The following is a 21,368-nucleotide window of genomic DNA, read 5'->3' as shown; positions in this document are numbered from 1 at the left end:
CTGGCAGGGTTTAAAAACAGGAGACAATTTTTAGGAGAGGTTTTTTGGGCAGTCTGGGGATCCAGTGTCCCCTGCATCCCCCAGTGCTGATCCCCTGCTCTGTCCTGCTCCCAGAGGCTTTGTGTGAATAAAACAAATCCAGGCAGGTCTGTGCAGAGGATTTTGGGGTTTGGCCAAGCGTGCAGAGCATTCACTGGAGTGCAGCAGATCCAGCCCAGCCCTGCTGTGGTGCCTGCTCCTCCACCAGCTTTTGATCTCTCCATTCAGCTTTAAAGTGCTCAGGACAGAGCTCAGCCTCCCTGCCCAGAGCTATCTCTGCTGGCTCCTGCACAGCCTGGGCAGACTCAGACATTTTAGCACCACAGATCACTCATAAGTCACTGCACTGGATAATTACTTTTAACTCTGAGCAGGCTGAACCCAATTCTCCCAGAACATGCATCTGATTACAGCTCTGCTCAGCCAAATATTCCTCATGGTTTCTACAGATGTTCCTCTTTTTTTTTTAATCCCATAACTATGAACATTATGAGTCGAAGCTCTCTTCACCTGCCACTTTTCCCTGCCAATAATCCCAATAAAACCCCATTAGCTCATGCCTTTAACCTCAGCACGTCCCAGCCGTGCTCGCTGCATCTCATGTGGGATAATTGAAGGTTTCAGGAACTGTTGGCTTGGTGTTATCTCTAAAAACACCTCCCTCCCTGACACAATCACAAGCAGAGAAGCAAACAAAGACATCTGAGCTTTCCGACCTCCATCAGGTTTCCATAAAATCCTGGTTCATTTCTCTCAGGGGGAGAGTTTGAGTTGGGAGCAGCAGGCAGGGGATGTCCCACAGAGCAGCTCAAAGCCAGCAGAGCTGTTCCCACCTGGGTTTGGGAACTGCTGGGCTCCCTCACTCATCAGGGAGGGGCTGAACACAGAATTTGGGTTTGTGGCCTTTTCCTGCCGTGTCAGAACTCCAAGCAGAGCAGCAGGAGAGGAGCTGGAGTGGCAGGGAGGGTGAGCTCAGTGCTCAGCTCTGCAGCAATTCAGGACACCATGAATCCATGGCTCACAGTGCCTGGACCTCATTTTCCACAGCTTCAAACTCAGAAAGGCCAGGGGCTGTGTCAGGATAAGCTGATCTTTCCTGAAGGCTACAGTGGAATTGTGATGACAGACACCATAAAAAATGGCTGGGCTGGAGCTGCAGCGAGCACAGAGGGAGGAAGGATTCCTCCTCCTCCTCCTCCTCCTCCTCCTCCTCCTCCTCCTCAGGTCAGTTTTTGGGGTGAGGACACCCTCACACACCATTGCTGTGTTTGTGCCTGCCCAAATCAGACCCTGGGCAGGGGGAGATGAGGAAGGGCATTCCCAAATTCCTCAGGATGCTTCCAGGAGTGAGTGCCCTGCTCCAGAGCCCTCCAGCTCCTGCCCCCCCCAGCACTGACCACATCTGAATTTAACAAATGTGCACCAGGGCCAGCCAAAGTTTCTGCTGGGTGAGGCAGGAACTGGAGAGAGCAGAGGGTTTCCTCCTCCAGGAGGCCACTGCAGGAGCAGAACTGTCCCACAGCTGCCCCAGGGCTCAGTGACATCACCCAGGGCCAGCAGCCCCAGCAAACCCCCCCAGCTGCACAGAACATCTCAGCCAGGGGCTCTGAACACACTGAGCCCCTGCATCTCCACTTCTCACAGCTAATTCATGTGTTTATCTTATACTGAACAGGCTCAGGGCTGCCCCCAAAGCAATCTCTGGACAAATCCCGTGCTGGGAAGGATGAATTGTGAATTAAACTGTGAATTATCTGGGTTCCCATAAGGGGCAGAGGAAAGCAGTGGGTGCTGCCAGCTCAGGGGATCTCAGTGCCCATCACAGACCTGAATAAACACAATTTTCTTCTCTTCCCTCGGTGTTTCCACCCCCCTCAAACTCACTCACACTCTGTCAGTCACAGCACACAATCTGCCTCTTAAAAAACAAATCCCTTCTGCATCCTGCAAACTGAGAGCTCCTCATCCCACAGGCACCGTGTTTCCAAATGCCAAATCTCCAAATTCCAAGATCCAAATGCCTGCCAGGGCAGAGGCAGAAAGGAAAATAAAGTGAATCCAAGGAACTCTTACTGAGGGTGAGGGTGTCGTTGATCCTGAAGCTGCAGAGCACCCTGTCCACGTTGCGGGCGTGCCGAAATCCATTTCCCCTCACCACCACCTGGAAGGACTCTGCCAAAACAGCCACGGGGTTATTATTGAAGCAGAGAAACTCAGGGAATTCAGGTGTTCAACTGCTAAAATTGGTGGTTTCACCGTTAAGTTTAAAAATGTCACTTCCACACTCTTCCCTACCCAATTTCAACTTGAATTTTTGGGAGTTTTGGGATTGTTTAGGAAATAATTCACCATGGACATGCTTTAAAACAAGCCTGCAGTGGAAACATGAAGCTCCAAGGGCACTGAGCTTTGCCCTCTCCAAGTGTCCATTTTAAATGGCAGAAAGTTTTGGGTGAAGAAAGGCAAAAGAATCTTCTCGTGGCAGATACCTTGGAGAAGTTCAGGTGTTGTTTGAGTTTCCCAGGTAACTGCAAAGGCAGCAGCCCCCACAATTCCTGTGAGTGTTTGGGAGAGGCACTCAGAGCACAGAATGGTCCAAGACAAACCAGGAGTGACCTCATTGCCCCAGGGACATCACCCCAGGAGTTTAAACCCCCCAGGAGTGACAAAACCTCGTTTTTTGCAGCTTCAGGTCTTTGCCCTCGCATTTTCCAGCCCCATCCTCTCTGCTCTCCCCCGAGGAGCAGCACACTGGAGTTGGCAAGAAAAGCAGATTTGCTCTGGAATCTGGGCTCCCTCCCAGCCCCTCTGGTTTCCAGACAAGCTGGAAATAAATGATCCCAGCACATCCAGGGGATGCTCCAGCCCTCTGTGTGCTGGGGAGCAGCGTTTGGGGAGAGCCCCCGAGCTCAGTGCTGGGAATATCCACGGGAAATCACAGAGTGCCCAAGCTGGGGTAACCAGTGAACCTCCAGCAATCAGAGCTGAACTGAAAATTGCATTTCAGGCAACGTGAAGAGCTGTGGCCTGGCTCACACTCACCCCCTGCACAGATACTGGAGGGTTCTGCTGCCAGGATTTCTATGCAGGACTTCTTCAAAATCTGAAAGAGACAAAAGGTGAAGCACCTCAGCCTTGTTTCCATAGGAACAGAGACGGGAAAGGGGAGTGTGCACAGGTTTGAGATAAACACTGAACTCATCAGAGCATCTGGGGCACAATTACAGCCCTTGGCTTTAATTACAAATAATATAAAATATTATTAATAATATTTATTTATATAAATATAAATGATATTTATAATTATATATAATTATATATCATATGTTATATTATTATATATGATTATATATAATTTATATATTTATATATAATATAAATATATAATATAATATAATATATAATATATAATATAGAATATATATAATTATATTATAAATTATATCTTTATATAAGATATATAAATTATAAATTATATATTTATATAAGATACATAAATTATAATATGATTGTATATAATTTAATATGTAATTTATATATAATTATATTATAATTTATATATTTATATCTATATAAAATATATAAATTATAATATAATTATATATAATTTCATATATAATTTATCTATAACAATATTATAATTTATATATTTATATTTATATAAAATATGTATTTATATAAATGTATATTTATTATATATCATATGTATTATTAATAATATAAATAAAGGAGGGCAGGTGTTGCTGCCTTCCTTGAGCTGTTGCTGGTTGGAAGGTGATGGGTGCCAGGGTCAGGGGTGCCAGGGTCAGGGGTGCAGGGTGAGGGGTGCCAGGGTGAGGGGTGCCAGGGTCAGGGGTGCCAGGGCAAACCTGGCTGTGTGCCCTGGGTTCTGCACCCCAAGAACTGAAATTCTTCACCACCTGCAGCCCCCTCAAAGGGCAGTGGAGGCACCATCACCCTCCTCCCTTTGCAGCCAGAACTGGACCCAAAGCTCCAAAGCAAACGTCACAAGTTTAATCCAAACTCTTGAACTTTGCACTAAAACATCCCAAAAGTTCCCAGAGCCGCTCCTCAGCTTCTGTTTTTAACCTGATTTATGCGAGCTCACCTGGGGGCATCCCCAAGGCTGCTCCAGACCAAATTCCTCTCTGTTTAAGCCAGGCTTAACCCCAGCCGAGGCTTTGGGAGGGCTGGCCCTGCCTTTCAGCCCTTTCTTCACAGTGATTTACACAAAGCAGGCAGAGGAGCAGCCTGGGGCTGGACACTCTTTATTCCCTGCTGGTGCTGGAGCTCCTGGGGATGTTCCTGCTCCTCTCCTCCATCCCCAGCTCCTCCAGGGCTGGCTCTGAGACTTTGGGGGGCTCAGCCCCAGCCCCTGCCCCAGGCAGCTCTGACCAAACTCCAGCCCAGCTCCCAGAGGGGAGCAAACATCAGCCAAGCATCGCCTGATGGCCCAAGCCCAACATGAAAATTCTTTTCCCAACTTTAAATTGAAACATCTGTAAGGGAAGAACAGCGACCAATACAATAAACCCTGTAAGAAAAAAGATAACTTTGGGTTTTTTTCCTCTTCCCCACAATCACAGCTCCCTGTCTCAAACACCTGATTGCAAAAGCTGCTCACAGAGCCAGGCTTTGTTCTTTAAAACATTTCAAGAGAAGTTTGAGTTGCTCAGAAAGGAAGACTGAAAGTACCAAGGTATTGAAGGAGGCAGGATGGTCTGAGCTGGTGGCAGCCTGACAGGTGAGGAGAGAGATCTGCAGGAACAAGGTTTTACAGGAACTGTTGAGTGGAAAAAAAGAGAAAGTCAACAGCTGAGAACAGAACAGAGAAGCAGTGGGAGAATTTAAAATAGACACAATCAGGAAAAACACAGAGAAGGTAAAATACAATCAGGACTTCTTTTCATGGAGCAGAACCTCACGTGGTTAAATTTGAGATTAATGACCCCTCCTCAGCTATTTGCAAACACTCCTGCTGTGAGGGGGAATAGCAGGTGTCTCAATTCCATGATGCAGATCTCCCAGTCCAGTCAAATCCCTTTACATGACTATAAAAATCTGCCCCTAAACACTTCCACCGTGCCAATTGCAATATTTATTTGGATTTAGATTAAATTTCCAATGCTCCAAGCACACACCCTTACTTAAAGTGAGCATCAGGCAGAATTACTGCAAAAGGCAGAACAATTGCAAAAAAGGAAAAATCCTTTCTGTCTCTTCCTCATTAAAAAATGCAATCAGAAAAGGATCCAGTGTCTTCATTGTAGATTTAATGGGGTCTGGAATTTTCTGAGTGCACAGCCTTGGTGGGCTGCAGGTGCAGCTCATCCTCATGGTCTGGTTTCCCAGGAAATCAAATCCCATGGAAGGCTGGAGGTGCCATCTCCTGACTCCTTCACCTTCCTCAGGTGAGGCCCAGGAGGTCCCTGGGCCCTTCTGGAAACCCAGGGAAGAAGGGGAGGGAAATTCTGCAGCTGCTGGAAGCTTCCACTCGATCTTGTGCAGCTCCCTCCACCACAGCAGCGCTCCTTCCACATTCCTTCCACCAAATCTGGGAATTCTAATTAGCAAACAGGATGCTGAAGTGTAATAAACAGAAGGTCTCTGCCTAATTAGTGTGAGTGGGAATGACCTGCAGTCTGATGCCAGCTGCTCATTAGCGAGCTCTGTCCAATTACTGAACGCCAGAGCCCGGTGCCAATTACAAAAAAGCCATTGATTTATGAAGTGTTTCCTATCCAATAATATCTACATGAGCTAAGTTAAAGAAAAAATACATTAAAGTCCTTTTTAAAGATGCATTTGGGGGAAGAAGGAAGTGGAAAGCTGATCATACACCATTAAAATTAACGAGGAACGCTGCACAGCTCAGGCTGGGGGTTATCAGCTGATAAACACCTCTGGCCAGCGTGGAATTTGGTGTGGAATGAATTTCCTCTCATCCCTGTCCCCACTCAGGGGCCTCACCCCTCTCCATGTGCAGGGAATGTGCAGGACCAGCTCAGGGTGAGCACACAGAGCTGTCACAAGGAATTCTCTGCAGGTTCCACACCCCCAGCACTGCAGCTTTCCCAGGAAACCTTTGTGGAACAGAAGGATTTGGTGCATTCCCAAGCTAAAACTTCCTAAAAGTCAACTCTGAGCTGCCACATCCATCCCAAGAGCTGAGCCAGGAGCTGGGAAAGCCTGAGAGCAGCTGAGCACCGCTGCAAGAGGATCCAGAAGGAGCTGCCAGAAATCAGAGCTGGAGGGATGAAGATTTCTGCATTTCATACAGAATTCACTCTGCTGCACTGCTCACCCATCACCATCATCATCACCCATCACCATCACCCATCACCCATCACCATCACCATCACCCATCACCATCACCATCATCATCCCCCATCACCATCACCCATCATCATCACCCATCACCATCATCATCACCCATCACCATCACCATCCCCCATCCCCCATCACCATCACCCATCATCATCACCCATCACCATCACCATCATCATCACCATCACCCATCACCATCACCATCATCATCCCCCATCACCATCACCCATCACCCATCACCCATCACCATCACCCATCATCATCACCATCATCATCACCCATCACCATCACCATCACCCATCACCATCACCCATCACCATCACCCATCACCATCACCATCATCATCACCATCACCCATCACCATCACCCATCACCATCACCCATCACCATCATCATCACCCATCACCATCACCCATCACCATCACCCATCACCCATCACCCATCACCATCACCCATCACCATCATCATCCCCCATCACCATCACCCATCACCATCACCCATCACCCATCACCATCACCCATCACCATCATCATCCCCCATCACCATCACCCATCACCCATCACCATCACCATCACCATCACCCATCACCCATCATCATCACCCATCACCATCACCCATCACCCATCACCCATCACCATCACCCATCACCCATCACCATCACCCATCACCATCACCCATCACCATCATCATCCCCCATCCCCCATCATCATCACCCATCACCTGCAGCTCCCAGAGCCCTGCTCAGGGTTAGCTCTGAGATAAACTCCAATCTGTGCCTGCTTTAAAACAAATCGAGGATCAGGGAGTTCTCCTGTCCCCAGAGCTGCTCCTCAGCCAGCTCCTGTCACAGCCTCAGAGCAAGGTGAGGATCCCATCCTGCCTTCCTCATCGTGTTCCTCCAGCTCTCCTACCAAAGCCAGACTGGGCAGGAGGTGAAGCTGAATTTCAGGTTTTCTTCTAAAACTTGCTTCATTTGCTTTGAATTTAATATCTGCAGAAATTTTTCATAGCAAAGGAAAATTTAATCAAATCATTCAGCTCCTTCCTTTAATTTCCCAGCCTGCAGCAATCACTCAAATCTGCTCCAGATTGTTCCCTCCTGGCAAACTCAAACCACTCAGTCATTAACAGGGGGAAGCTGGAGTTTTAGCAGTGGCTTTTGCACGATGAGGAAGAAAAAGAAATTGGTTTGATTAATAAAAAAGTCACACTTGAACTCATGGGAGAGAAAGGCCCTGACCACTCTCAGAGTGGATCAGTTCACAGAGCACTGAACACCCTCAGCTCCCACTTTAAGAATCACGTTTTTAGGCATGACCTCAGTGTGGGATTGGATTTTCCTCTCAATTTCCAGGGCTTGGAGGAGCCAATCCCTCCTGGAACGCTGGGAGCAGATCTCCTGCAGCTGCTCCCTGCAAACCTCTGGCTCCAGAAGAGGAAGGGCAGGGGCTCAGGAACGTCCCCAGCCCCACCACCCTGGACATCTTCACTCAGCAGAGCCAGCCCTGAGCTCTCACTCACAGCTCCCACCCTCCTCCCTGCTCCAGAGGGAATTCCAGGAAACACCCAGGAGAGGAAATCCAGGGCAGCTGCCACCAAATCCCTGCAGAGCCACAGAAAGCCAGGCATTGACATCTCCAGAGGTAATTCCAGACTCGTCACTGGATCTCTCCTTCCCCTGTGCCATCAGCCTGACCCCTCCTCTCTGAGCATCCTTGCTGTGCTGAAGGAAGTTTCCAAATCCCATTTCCAAATTTCCAAATTCCACCATGAGCATTCCCTGTGGCCACAGACCGCTCCAGCACAGGGGGGCTTTTGGCAAGGATCACAAAAATAAGGAAGAGGGAGCAGATTTTCCAGCCAGATCAGGGATCTACAGATTGTTTGTCATTCCCTGGAGTGCCTGATGTCCTCCTTGTCACTCCTTTCACACACAGAACCCCTTCCCTTCTCTCCAGGCCTCTGCAGTGACCCCTCTGCAGTGCTCAGCTCCCAAATTCATCCCTGCACACCTGCACTTCCCTGGGAGCCTCCTTCCCTGCTGGGAACCTTGCACCACTCAGCTGGAGCAGCTCTGGCCTGGCTGGAGCCTGAAACCTCCCCACTCTGCCCAGCACAACTGGAAAGGGACCCAGAGCTGCTGCTGGAACCCATTAAAAACAGCTGCAAAGGGAATGCAGGGCTGAGGAGCGAGGAATTGCTTTGCTGCTGTTGTTTTGTTGCTTTCTCAGATGACAGGCAACACCTGACTGTCCAAGAGAGCTGAGGCAGCTTGGGAAGTGCCAGGAAAACCAATAAAGCAGGGATTGTGTTCCATGTGCATGTGGGAGCACGGGGGAAAGCTGAGCCTGTGCTGAGGGAATGCTTCTGCTGGAATTGCATTGTCCAAATTGCGTGGGACCGCTGCAAACAGAGAAACCTGAGCCCCCTCCCCAGCTCCACCTTTCATCTGGCTTTTATCACCCCCAAGCAGCTCAAAATGAGAACACACTGGGCAACAAATGGATTTCCCATCCTTTGGAGCTGGGGGAAGCAATCAAATCAGCCCAGCCACTGATTATTATTATTATTATTATTATTATTATTATTATTACACCCAAAAATGCCTGCAGGAAACTCCAGGAACAGGGAAACCTGGGGAATTATTGATAAACTCGACCCTGGAGCAGCATTTTAGCTGCTCCATTTAACAAATTTAACAAATTTAACAATTTAGCTGCTGCATTTTAACAAACCAAGGTTGGCTCCCTTGGACCAAATGATTCTGTGAATTTTTCAGCAGGGGAAAAGCAAACCCCGATGGGGGCAGGAGTGACTCAGAGCTGGGTGAAAATACTCACGGAGTCGATGATGCCCTGCAGGGCTTCAAAGCCATCATTGACTGGGAAAACGTGATCTCTGCTGTCAGCAATCCGGGCCAGCTGACACAGGGCACAGCAAAAGAAACAGAAATGAGATCAATTAACCAGCAGGCAGCAAATTAAAACTTCTCCAGATTAACTCAGAAATAAAACCCCTCAAATACTGAGCTGCTTTCTCTGGGTTTGATTCAAGGGAGATTGTTCTAAACTGAGCGTGGTTTGACTCCTTTGCTGAAAGCTGAAAAAGCTGGAAAATCTTTCAGCCCCTACCTGTGTGCAGTGGGGCTGTGCAAGTGCTCAGGTCAGGAAAATGCCAGCAGTTACTGGGTGAAATTCATCCATGGACATACCAATATTCAAATCAGAAATTTAGGAGTCAGACAAAACTGAAATATTTGTCACTAACGAAGCTGTTTGCTTTTTACAGCACAGTTTTCCCCTGAAGGAAAAGCTGCACTCAAGCTGAAGGGTTATATAGCAATATTTCAGTTTTATGGGGAAAAAACGTCCCCACAACTCCTTCCTGAGTTCCTTCTTCTCCTCCAGCTCTGACAATTTGCTTTTCTCCCTTTGTCTTTGCCCAGCTTTGGCAGAAGCAGCTGGGGCAAGCAGAGGGGCAGATTCAGCCAGAAAGGGACCAAGAGGCAGAGCCAGGCAGATCCTTCAGCCAGGAAAGAGAGGAAAAGCCCTGGAGAATTCAGGGATTCAGGGCTCTGAGCCCACCCAAACCCTGCCAGGCTCCCTCACCTGGGTCTCGTTGAAGTCCTTGACCCCCACACAATACACGGTGGCCCCCAGGTCCCGCGAGCGATTCGCCTGCAGCAAGAGGAGGCACAGTGAGCTCTGGGCAACTCAGAATATTCAGCATTTCCCACAGCAATCCAGTCAATATGAAACTCTTCAGCTGGGGACAAATCCTTCTTTTAGTGTTTATTTTTAACTGGAAGTTTTATCCCCTCTCCTTGAAGTCTCAGCAGAGCTGAGTCGGGGCTGCTGCTGTCAGTGGTGTTCACTTTGGATTTGTGTCTGCAGAGCACCAAGGTGGAGTTTTCTCACTGGGGAAAAACCTTTTCCTTCTCTTCTGCACTCACAGCAGCAAGCCCAGACCTTTCACTGTCTCCAAATGTGGAAGTCACTCACCTCCCTCTCAGAGTAGAAAAATAGATCTTCGTGGAGCTCCCCATCTGTCAGGGCGATGATGACGCTGGCAGTTCTGTAACCTGAACACACAAAAACCTCTTCAGCCCCTTGGCTTTGTTTGTGTTTGTTAAACCACCTCAGGAAACATCCTGCCTGTGAGCACACTCCAGGGCATAACTCTGCTGGTGTTTCAGACCCAGAAATGAGGCTCAGCCATCAAAACCCCAGTGCAGTTTGTTCCTAGTTAGCTCCTGATTTCATTCATGCTCCTGATTTCATTCATGCTGTCAACCCAAGAAATCCAGAGGGGGTTTTTCAGATTGTGATAAAAAAGCTCAATTGGGATTTAAATGAAGATGGTGGGAAAAGGGCCTAAAATCTTCAAGATTCCAAAGAAACATCATTAAACCTTGCAGCCTTCCCTTCCAAACCTAAAACGTTTTTACATCAATTACAGGGAAGGAAAGGACAAACATTTTTCCAGTTGTCTGCACTTAGCACTGGTTTTAATAATTTCTGGTTAAAAAAGTCTTGTACCTAACAGCTTCTCCATGCATTTGTGTTTCAGAAGGAGGAAGAAATGGTTGCATGAACCCTCCAGCAAAAGGAAGGTACCAGTTTTGGTGAGGGTGGGCACCTGCAGCCAGCCTGAAACACTTTAATTCCAGCTCCTTAAAGCTCCACTTGTTCCTTTTCCCTTTCAGGAACATTTCCCTGACTGGCACCACATCCCTACGGGAACAGAAGCCACCCCCACCCTTCCCACAGAGAATCAGCTCTGTTAAAGTTATCAGTCAAAGAGAAAAAAACAAGAATTCAGTGGCTCAAGGAGGCCTCTCACCGTGAACATTCTCGTAGTAAATCTGTTCACTTGCCTGAAATTAAATCAGAAGATTGTTATTAATAAATCAATAAGAGTGTGGGAACTTGTGGTGCAGCAGAAAGGGACAGAGGCAGTGAGGATGAGACCTCAGCTCACACTGAGCTCTGCTTTCACACAGCTGATTCACAGAGCAAGCTTCATGTCTGGGGTTTTTTCTGCATTCCTGAAAGGTCTCATCAGCCACACCACCCCCAGAGCTGCCTCCCACTCCTCTCCTCTCTGAAAATCCTGCCCAGGTCCTTGAGGAACATCCTCAGCCCAATGTTAAATATCCCTCAGCTGCCTCCCACTCCTCTCCTCTCTGAAAATCCTGCCCAGGTCCTTGAGGAACATCCTCAGCCCAATGTTAAATATCCCTCAGCTGCCTCCCACTCCTCTCCTCTCTGAAAATCCTGCCCAGGTCCTTGAGGAACATCCTCAGCCCAATGTTAAATATCCCTCAGCTGCCTCCCACTCCTCTCCTCTCTGAAAATCCTGCCCAGGTCCTTGAGGAACATCCTCAGCCCAATGTTAAATATCCCTCAGCACCTGCAGATGAACCAACAGCTCCCTTGGGCCACCTGAGCCTCTGCTGTGGGTTCACATCTGACAGACCCTTCAAACCCTTCCAAACACCCACATGGGGCAGAGTTCAGCTTTTCAGAAACTCCTGAGTGGGTAAAACACGTCCAAAACGTGCCCAGAAGGAGGAGGTCAGAGCAGGCAATAAGGGCTGCAGGTTTTTGGCCACCCCAGGTGTGAGCTGTGACCTCTCCCCTCTCAGCCCAGGTAGGACTGACACCTTTCCACCCTTCCATGGAGCCACGGGGGTCTCCATGCCACTGCCTTCTCCTGAGAGAAAAGAAAACTCTGCCCATGAGAGCTGGAGGCAGAAATAAAGAGATTTATTATTATTATTATTATTATTATTATTATTATTATTATTATTATTATTATTATTATTTAGTAGAGTTTGCAGCTCCAGCGCTGAGCCCTTGCACTGCTGGACTCGTTCAGCCAAGGGAAGGGTCTCACCCACCCAGCAGAGAATTCTGAACCATCCCCTCGTGTCCTGCAGCTCCTGAGGAGCAGAGAAACCTCCCAGGCTGCCCCAGTTACCCTCTCAAATCCTTCGTGCATGTAGGTGTCCCCTCCTGGCAGCACCTTCTGCAGCTCCTCCAGGCCCTGGCGGATCTGCTCCCTGCAGGGGAGGCACCACAGTCAGAGCCAGCAGCAAGGGCAGCTCCTGGCAGCTCCTGGCAGCCCCTGGCAGCTCCTGGCAGGTCCTGGCAGGCAGATGGGGACGGGCAGGGCACTGCCAGGCTCAGAGAGGGAGGAACAAAGGGTTAACTCGGGGTTTGTAAGGGGCAGGTGCCTCTCTGAGGGTGTGGAACACTGAGCTGGGCTCCCACTGCCTGGGAAAAGCATCAGGACAGCAGCAAGGTGAATATCCACACAATCCACATGTAAATATACACACAATCCACATGTAAATATACACACAAATCAATGTGTGAATATCCACACAATCCACGTGTGAAATATACACACACATCCATGTGTGAATATCCACACACATCCATGTGTCAATATCCACACAAATCAATGTGTGAATATCCACACAATCCACGTGTGAATATCCACACAATCCACGTGTGAATATACACACAAGTGTCAATATCCACACAATCCACATGTAAATATACACACAAATCAATGTGTGAATACCCACACAATCCACGTGTGAATATACACACAATCCATGTGTCAATATCCACACAATCCACGTGTAAATGTACACACACATCCATGTGTCAATATCCACACAAATGTCAATATACACACAATCCACATGTAAATATACACACGTGTCAATATCCACACAAGTGTCAATATCCACACAATCCACGTGTAAATATACACACAATCCACGTGTAAATGTCCACACAATCCACGTGTAAATGTCCACACAAGTGTCAATATCCACACAATCCACGTGTAAATATACACACAATCCATGTGTCAATATCCACACAAATCCATGCGCCAATATCCACACAAATCCACGTGTGAATATCCACACAATCCACACAAATCCATGTGTCAATATCCACACAAGTGTCAATATCCACACAATCCATGTGTGAATATCCACACAGATCCATGAGTGAATATCCACACAATAATGTGTCAATATCCACACAAGTGTCAATATCCACACAAATGTCAATATCCACACAATCCATGTGTAAATATCCACACAATCCATGTGTCAATATCCACACAATCCACGTGTGAATATACACACAATCCATGAGTGAATATCCACACAAATGTCAATATCCACACAAATCCAAGTGTCAATATCCACACAATGCATGTGTGAATATCCACACAAATGTCAATATCCACACAATAATGTGTCAATATCCACACAAATGTCAATATCCACACAATAATGTGTCAATATCCACACAATCCATCTGTCAATATCCACACAATCCACGTGTCAATATCCACACAATCCATGAGTGAATATCCACACAAATCCATGTGTCAATATCCACACAATAATGTGTCAATATCCACACAAGTGTCAATATCCACACAATAATGTGTCAATATCCACACAAATGTCAATATCCACACAATCCACGTGTCAATATTCTCTTTATCCCTGCTGCTGCAGCGAGTGGCAGGGGATGCTCAGGCTGCCTGGGTTTGAGGACATTTTCAGGGCTGGTGGGAGTGTGCAGGGCTCTGGAGGAAGGCAGCCAGCTTCCTCCCCATGGCAGCTGCTCTGCTATGTGATTTCAGACATCCAATATGTAAAACACATGCTGACTTATACACTCCACACATGTGGGATGTATATTTTTGCTCCACGTGGCAATGAAGTTAACAGAGGAAGCGAGAGAGATTTAAGGACCTCATCCAGCTCTCCTTGGAAATCAGAATAAAGGGAAGAAAAAACCTCCATCCTGTAGATTTTACTGGGATTAACTTGGGGGTCTGTAAGGGGCTGGCAGGAACACGCTGCACAAACAAGGCAACAAAACAAATCACCAAAATTTGGCCAAAATTGCCAAAACCCCACAGCCCTGAATCCATCCCAAGCACTGTGAAACACCTCCAGGGGAATCACATCCCCTCTCTACCCCAGGCTGAGGGTGGCACCTCTGCCTTCCAAGCCTGTTTTCATGGGAAGGGACTTTCAGCCCTTTTTTCTTTTTGCAGAAGAAGCTCCCAGAGATGTTCCACCGAGTTTCTGCTCCTCTGACAAAATCCCCAACCTCTGGGGAGTGCAGGTTCCCTCAATGGGAGCCAAAACACCTCCAGAAGGACATTGAGGAGCTGAAATGAAGCAGGGAGCTGTGCCTTGGCAGCCCTGGGTGCTTTCCAGGAGGTGAAAATGGGACTCTGGATGAGATTGAGAAGCACAGAGGAGCCAAACCCCGTCCCCAGCAGGGTGGAAATCACTGGGGAGGGAGGAGGAGGAGGAAGCTCCAAGGACACAGGAGGTGCTGTTGACCTTCAAACCTCTTCTTACCTGTCCTCTGTCAGCCTCATCAGAATTGTCCCTCTGGTTGAGAACACGATGAAGGACATCCTCAGCTGGGGGCTGGAGGAGAGAAGGAAAGTGAATGAATTTGGGGGTCTGAGCAGGGCTGAGTGGAACACAACCACACTCTGCCATCCCAACTCAACTGGATGAAGATTTATTCTGCCCTGGACCTTCTTAGCCCAGGGAAACCTCGGGGAATCCTTGTAAAAGATGCAGAGAACACTTTTATCACAACCAATTCAAGAAAGGCTTGAATGGATCCTGGTGTCACCACGGAGAAACAAGGGAGGGCTCCTTTTGTCACAACAAATTCCACCCCTGACCCCGAGGGGTTCCTCAGCCAGGCTCAGGTCGTTCCTGACAGCCACAGGCTCTCCCTGCAGCCCAGGCAGCAGCTCAGGCACGGGAGGATTCCTCCCCCAAAGCTCTGATCCATGGAAGGCAGGCAGGAATAAATGGGATTATTTTATCTCCCCCCATTTCCCCCAGAACAGGAAGGTGGGGAAGAGCAGCCAAGGGAAGATGTGAGGAAGCATCAGGAGCCCTTTGGCCACCACATCCCCCGTGGGAAGGAGCTGGGAGCCCCAGCAGGACCTGCAGGGATCCTCACCTGATGAACTTGCGGGCCAGGTGCTCCACAAAGTGATAAATCTCGTTCCAGTGGTGCAGGACACTCCCTGACCTGGGGACACAAAGCCAACAGGAGATGTCACCTGGAGCTTCCCCAGCCCTGAGCTCTGTCTCACGCTGCTCAGTGACACCTCTGCTCCTCCTCTGTTCAACTCTCCCTGCTCTGCTTCCCTCCAGCAAGGGAAGAGGAAGGTTTGAGATGGAAGGAAAGGCCAGGGAGTTCTGCTTCAGCTCTGGGGGTGCCACAGGAGAGCCAGAGCAGGTTCCCCCAGCCTGGCTGAGATAAGAAAAGCTGATTTTCACTTCCTCCTCTCTTGATATTCCCAAAAGGAACAAGATCAGCGAGCCCAGCTGAGCGCTCGATGCTTTAAACTGGCAATTTCAGGAAAGGCTCATCATGGGGATGCCAAAATCTCTTCTATTGGAGCCAAATAAATGGAAATGAAACCCAAGTAAACCTTCAATAGAAATCAAACTGGAATTGACATTTCCTACTCTGAAAAGGAAGGATAATTCCCACCCCGTGCAAGGGCTTGAGCCTGCCCTTGGCACATTTAGGCTGGGCTTTAACCCAGCCTTAACCAAATAAACCCTGTTTGAGTGAGGAGCCCTCTCTCTGCACAATGTTCCAGATTCATTCCACCCACTCACTCCCAAACCATTCCACAGAGCTTTCAGCTCCAGCCTCTTCTGAGAATCACATGGAGGAACAGATTATTAAACTTCTCCAGAGTTTCCACAGTGCCAGAGACTTTGAAAAGTAAAACACCTTTAGTCCACATCCCAGTTCTGGTTAATTCTTTCACACCTCAGTTAAAGACAAAACAAACTCATTTTGCTCCTCAGGAGGATAAACTGTAGGCTATAATGGGGTTGGATTATTCTTTATGTTGTAAGAATGAGGAAAAAATTCGGTTAATCAGAATTTTTCAGCACAAAATGCCCCTTCTGGCATAAACACTTCTATGAACACTGGAATATTAATACTGGAAAAAAAAAAATTTCTTTCCTAGAGTCGGAAAATAAATGTGTCATCACTTATTCAATCCACTGAGTACAATTAGAGATATTTATTGGGGAAATAACTTCAACAGAAACTTCATTGATCTGAGGAAGGGAAGAGGAATGTTTGAGATGGAAGGAAAGGGCAGTGAGTTCTGCTGTGCTTCAGCTCTGGGGGTGCCACAGGTGCTCACCCCAGCCTGGCTGAGATAAGAAAAGCTGATTTTCACTTCCTCCTCTCTTGATATTCCCAAAAGGAACAAGATCAGCGAGCCCAGCTGAGCGCTCGATGCTTTAAACTGGCAATTTCAGAAAAGGCTCATCATGGGGATGCCAAAATCTCTTCTGGAGCCCAATAAATGGAAATGAAACCAAATGAAACCATTCTCTTCAGCAGGAGGGTGATGCTTTCTGTGTCACTGGCATTTTGTACCTCTGGAGGGAATGCAAAGTGCACAGAGACCCTGCAGTGGCTCTGCCCAAGCCCTGCCCTTCCTCCTCCTCCTCCTCCTCACTGGGACAGAACCCTGAGCTGCAGCACCTCAAACCTCCCCAGCTCCTTCTTGCACTTTTTAGACTCCACTTTTCCATTTCTGCACCTTCTCAGAATGCCTGTGGGTTTATTCAGCTTGAATAAACCGTGTTTTAAACATCAATTCTGTGACCAGAAGAGTCAGAGAATGCAGCCCCCACCCTCACACCAAACCCCACATGAGTGATGCGCTCTGCAGCTGACAGGAGCACATCAAGACACTTGGTTCAGAGGATGATGATGCTGATCCAAAAACCCTCCTGAAGCTTTCCTGGCTTTGCACCAACTCCCCAAAGTCTCGTGGCTCTCAGAGATGGCATTAACCCAAGAGGTTGTGCAGCATCTCTTTACTGAGCTCTTCAAAAACAACACAGAGCAGCCCAAGAAGCTTCCTTTGTCTTTCCAAATGCTCCAGGAGCAATCCTGGAAGCACAGAGGGATCAGGGGGTGATGCAATCCTTGGAGGAAGCGCTGTTATCTCCTGCCACACTTCACACCACACGAACACTGCAGGTCACAGAGCTCAGAGGTCACAGCAGGACAAGGCTCAAAGCCCAGCCTCGGTTCAAGAACCTTCCCCTCCTGCCTGCCAGGGGGTGTGCAAAAAAAACCCACTAATAAACAAATAGCCATGGATTTAATTATCATCCACCAGCAGATGAAGTGCAGAGAGCTCGCTCAGCCCTGGCTGGGAGGGATTCCTGCCCATTCCTTCACCAGGGAATGGTTTTCTGAGCTGCATCACTGCCCTGGCTGGAAGGGATTCCTGCCCATTCCTTCACCAGGGAATGGTTTTCTGAGCTGCATCACTGCATAAAAACCCCATTTCCACAGGTCCTGACTGGCAGGGATTTCACACATGAGCTCAGCTCGCTGCAGCTGCCTGCCCTGGGCAGAATTTGAGTTCATTCCATTCCTTCAGGCAACAAGAAAAAGACACAGAAATGCACCAATTTCTCCACCCTGCCTTGCTGGCATCCCTCACGATAACGCAGGGAAAAATCATCCCTGCACACCCTGCCAAGCTCCTGCCATCCCAACAAACCCCACAGCTGGCTCTGGATCTGTGATCCTGGAACAAACCCTGGGTGAAGGAGGAGCAGAGATGGTTCTGGATCTCCTCACCATCCCCAGCTCAGGTTTGTGTTTGCTCCTCTGAGAGCAGCTGGAACATTCCCAGCTCAGTCTGTGGGCAGCTCTGCCCCAGGGGAGGGAGGAAATTTGAGATTTTGCCATCAAAGGACAAGAGGAATGGTCTGTGGAGGGTTCCTCAGCCGTGGCATGGGGTGGAAACATCTCTAAAGACCTCAACTCCAAGCAGTCTGTGATTCCATGGAGGTGTTAAAGGATATGTGAGATACATAAATATAATGATTATATCTATATATCCAATTCTGTGTTATAAATAACCAGCCCCAGCACAGCAAATCTCTCATCAGGGGTTAAAGAAGCAGGTCCAGTGGTGCTCTGCACTCAGGAACAGCTCAGGAGACACAAAGCTCCACTGGAGAGCGAGGAAATTGTTACAGCAGATCCTGGAATGGGAATGTGATGGATGGGATCAAATGGGAATTGTGGATTTTAGTGAAATTCAGGGCTGACAGGGGTAACACAGCACGTCCATGAGATCTGAGAAATCCTTCAATCCTGCTTCAGCTTCCAGGGAAACACAGCTGACAAAAGCAGCACAAATCATGCTCTGGGTTTGTTTGGGGTTTGTAGCAACAGAGTTATTCCAATTAATAACTGCAGAGCAGCAAAATGAATAAGCCAGGTAGATCTTCCCACTGAATAAAAGGAATAAATCTTTTCCCTGGAGCACCAGCACGACTGGCACACTGAAACAGCCTCGATTTTACCCAGTATTCTGTAATAAATATGGAATTCCAAGTAAATGATACAAATGGAATGTGGGAGCTACTGCAAAACACTCCAGAGGATCAGGCAGAAACTTCATCTGGGAGCTCTTCTGGCAACATGAAAATACTTTCCTGTCTCTGAAATTTATGGTGATTATTGTCAGTGCCATGGCTCTGGCAGGAATCACCACCAGCATTTCCAAACCTTTGGTTCAAAAGAACTGCTCCTGATCAAGAAAATCAGGACAATCATTTCAGCCAGTGTTTTTCACGTTTTTGTTTTTTTTTTTTTTTTTAAATTGTTGTATTGCTTTAGTGTGGAGCTTCCCAAAGCTCAGCACAAAATGATTCCACGTTGCTCCATCCACATCTGAGAAAAAAGCAACGATCCTGCAGTGCCAAGGAGATGAGACTGCCACAATTAGTGATGAAAAAGGGAGGCAGGGAGTTATCTTAGCACAAACAGCCAAACAGGCAAAAGATGCATTTCATTAAGAGAGGAAACAAAGAGAGTGTGACTCAGCCAGGGGAAATAAAGCTGTTTAAATGCGGTGTTCGAGCTGCTCTCCATCCCTTGTGAAGGGAGTAGCCCCTCTCCAGGCTGGATTTTCCCTGGAATTGCTGCTTTGGGCACAGCTCAGGGGGCAGAGGGACAGGGACACAGCTCAGGGGGCAGAGGGGAAGGAGCAAAGCTGAGAGCGAGCTCTGCCTGCATCTCCCCAGTTCCAAATTCCCTGGGATTGGTGCCTGCACCTCCCCAATCCCAAATCCCCTGGGATTGGTGCCTGCATCTCCCCAATCCCAAATCCCCTGGAACTGGTGCCTGCATCTCCCCAATCCCAAATTCCCTGGAACTGGTGCCTGCATCTCCCCAATCCCAAATCCCCTGGAACTGGTGCCTGCATCTCCCCAATCCCAAATTCCCTGGAACTGGTGCCTGCATCTCCCCAATCCCAAATCCCCTGGAACTGGTGCCCCAATCCCAAATCCCCTGGAACTGGTGCCTGCATCTCCCCAGTTCCAAATTCCCTGGAACTGGTGCCTGCACCTCCCCAGTTCCAAATCCCCTGGGATTGGTGCCTGCATCTCCCCAATTCCAAATTCCCTGGGATTGGTGCCTGCATCTCCCCAATCCCAAATTCCCTGGAACTGGTGCCTGCATCTCCCCAATCCCAAATCCCCTGGGACTGGTGCCTGAATCTCCCCAATCCCAAATCCCCTGGGACTGGTGCCCCAATCCCAAATTTCCTGGAGTAACTCTGCTCTCCTGAGAGCCTCAAGCTCCCTGGGAAGCCAGGGGGGACCAGGGGGCTGCTTTAACCAACTCCAGGGCACACAAAGCTCTGGTGCTGGAGGTTTCCAACCATGGCAGAGCAGCAGGGTTTGGAGCCACCAAAGTCACCACAAAAATAAACCAGGAGTGGCAGAGGTCCCCTGGGGACACAGCGACTTCTACAAACCCCAAACCCCAAGGAAAGCTCCTCAACAGCAGCGTGTGCCTCTCCAGATCATGCAAAAGAACAAAGTCAGCCTGACTTACTTGTCCAGAATGAAATACAAATCAAAGCCCCCGTAGCAGGCAGGACCCCCGTTCTCTCTCTTCCCACCGTGCCCATCACAGGTGAGGGTAAAAACTGCCAGGAAGACACACTTGAAGCCAAATCTCCAAATGCTTTGGTTTGCAATGGCCATTATATCCAGAGAGCAGGAGAAAAAAAAAGAAATCTCTTCTTCCGAGGCTCCTTTATCTCACAGCTTTCCCCACAAAAGCCATCCAACGACCTTTAAAAGGTGTAAATGTAAATGGTATTCCTTAAAACTCCACTCGCAACAGTTGTCCTCAGGAATTGCCAGACTTTCCCCCTTGTTTCCCCTTCGCTTCTGTTTCTTGGTTTCAGATTTCAAGATGCACAATACTGTATTTCGCTGGGGTTTTTTTTTCTTTTAAAGGGACTCGACCCTCAGTCTGTGGCAGCTCTCGGGAAGCAGCAGCGTGGTTTGGTGAGAGCAGGAGCAGCCTCCTCACAAACCTCGAGAAAGATTTGTGTCACAGACCTCAGAAAAGCCAGGGAGGGCTCGTGGCTTCCCCCCCACACTTAATTATTATTGTTATTATTAAAGATGGCAATTCCTCAGCAGGAGGAGCTCAGAGGTTGCCATCTCGTGGAGCAGGATCTGGTGTGCAGAGGATCCGAGCTCTGAGCACAGGAGCAGCCCCAGAGGCTCCCAGCAGGAGGATGAAGCTAAAATCCATCCCAGCCCTGTCCTTCTGGCACTGCCAGGGCTCCAGACAAGCCTCAGCTGCTCTGGGAATTCCATCCCAGCCTCAGAGAGAAGAATTCCCTTCCAACAGCCCATCTAACCCCAGCCTCCTTCATCTCAGGGCCGTTCCCCTTGTCCTGTCACTGCATTTTCAGACAGAAGAGAAGTGCAGAGACCTCTTTGCTCCCCACACAGGAACCTCCTGGGTTTAAAACCCCTTAAACACAGAAGTGAAAAGCCATTCCACACGCCATGCCTTGTGTTTTCCCAGTCCTGAGGAATATTTGTG

The 21,368-nt window shown here is 48.4% G+C and overlaps 1 protein-coding gene across 1 annotated transcript in view; it reads right to left on the bottom strand.

Moving 5' to 3' along the window:
* The window catches only part of ANTXR1 (ANTXR cell adhesion molecule 1), a 45,115-nt gene extending 24,223 nt beyond the window's left edge, over nucleotides 1-20,892 (bottom strand). The window contains 10 exon segments of the mRNA XM_058859108.1: nucleotides 2,113-2,211; nucleotides 3,082-3,142; nucleotides 9,207-9,287; nucleotides 9,975-10,043; nucleotides 10,368-10,447; nucleotides 11,209-11,242; nucleotides 12,349-12,430; nucleotides 14,780-14,851; nucleotides 15,405-15,476; nucleotides 20,358-20,892. Of these exon segments, the coding sequence (XP_058715091.1) occupies nucleotides 2,113-2,211; nucleotides 3,082-3,142; nucleotides 9,207-9,287; nucleotides 9,975-10,043; nucleotides 10,368-10,447; nucleotides 11,209-11,242; nucleotides 12,349-12,430; nucleotides 14,780-14,851; nucleotides 15,405-15,476; nucleotides 20,358-20,509 (802 nt within the window). The 5' untranslated portion in view covers nucleotides 20,510-20,892.
* Nucleotides 20,893-21,368: the final 476 nt, after the last annotated feature.

The sequence above is a fragment of the Poecile atricapillus genome, chromosome 29 (assembly GCF_030490865.1).
Source record: "Poecile atricapillus isolate bPoeAtr1 chromosome 29, bPoeAtr1.hap1, whole genome shotgun sequence".
NCBI lineage: Eukaryota > Metazoa > Chordata > Aves > Passeriformes > Paridae > Poecile > Poecile atricapillus.
The sequence above is the reverse complement of the archived record's forward strand: the minus strand, read 5'-3'. Positions and strand labels throughout refer to the sequence as shown.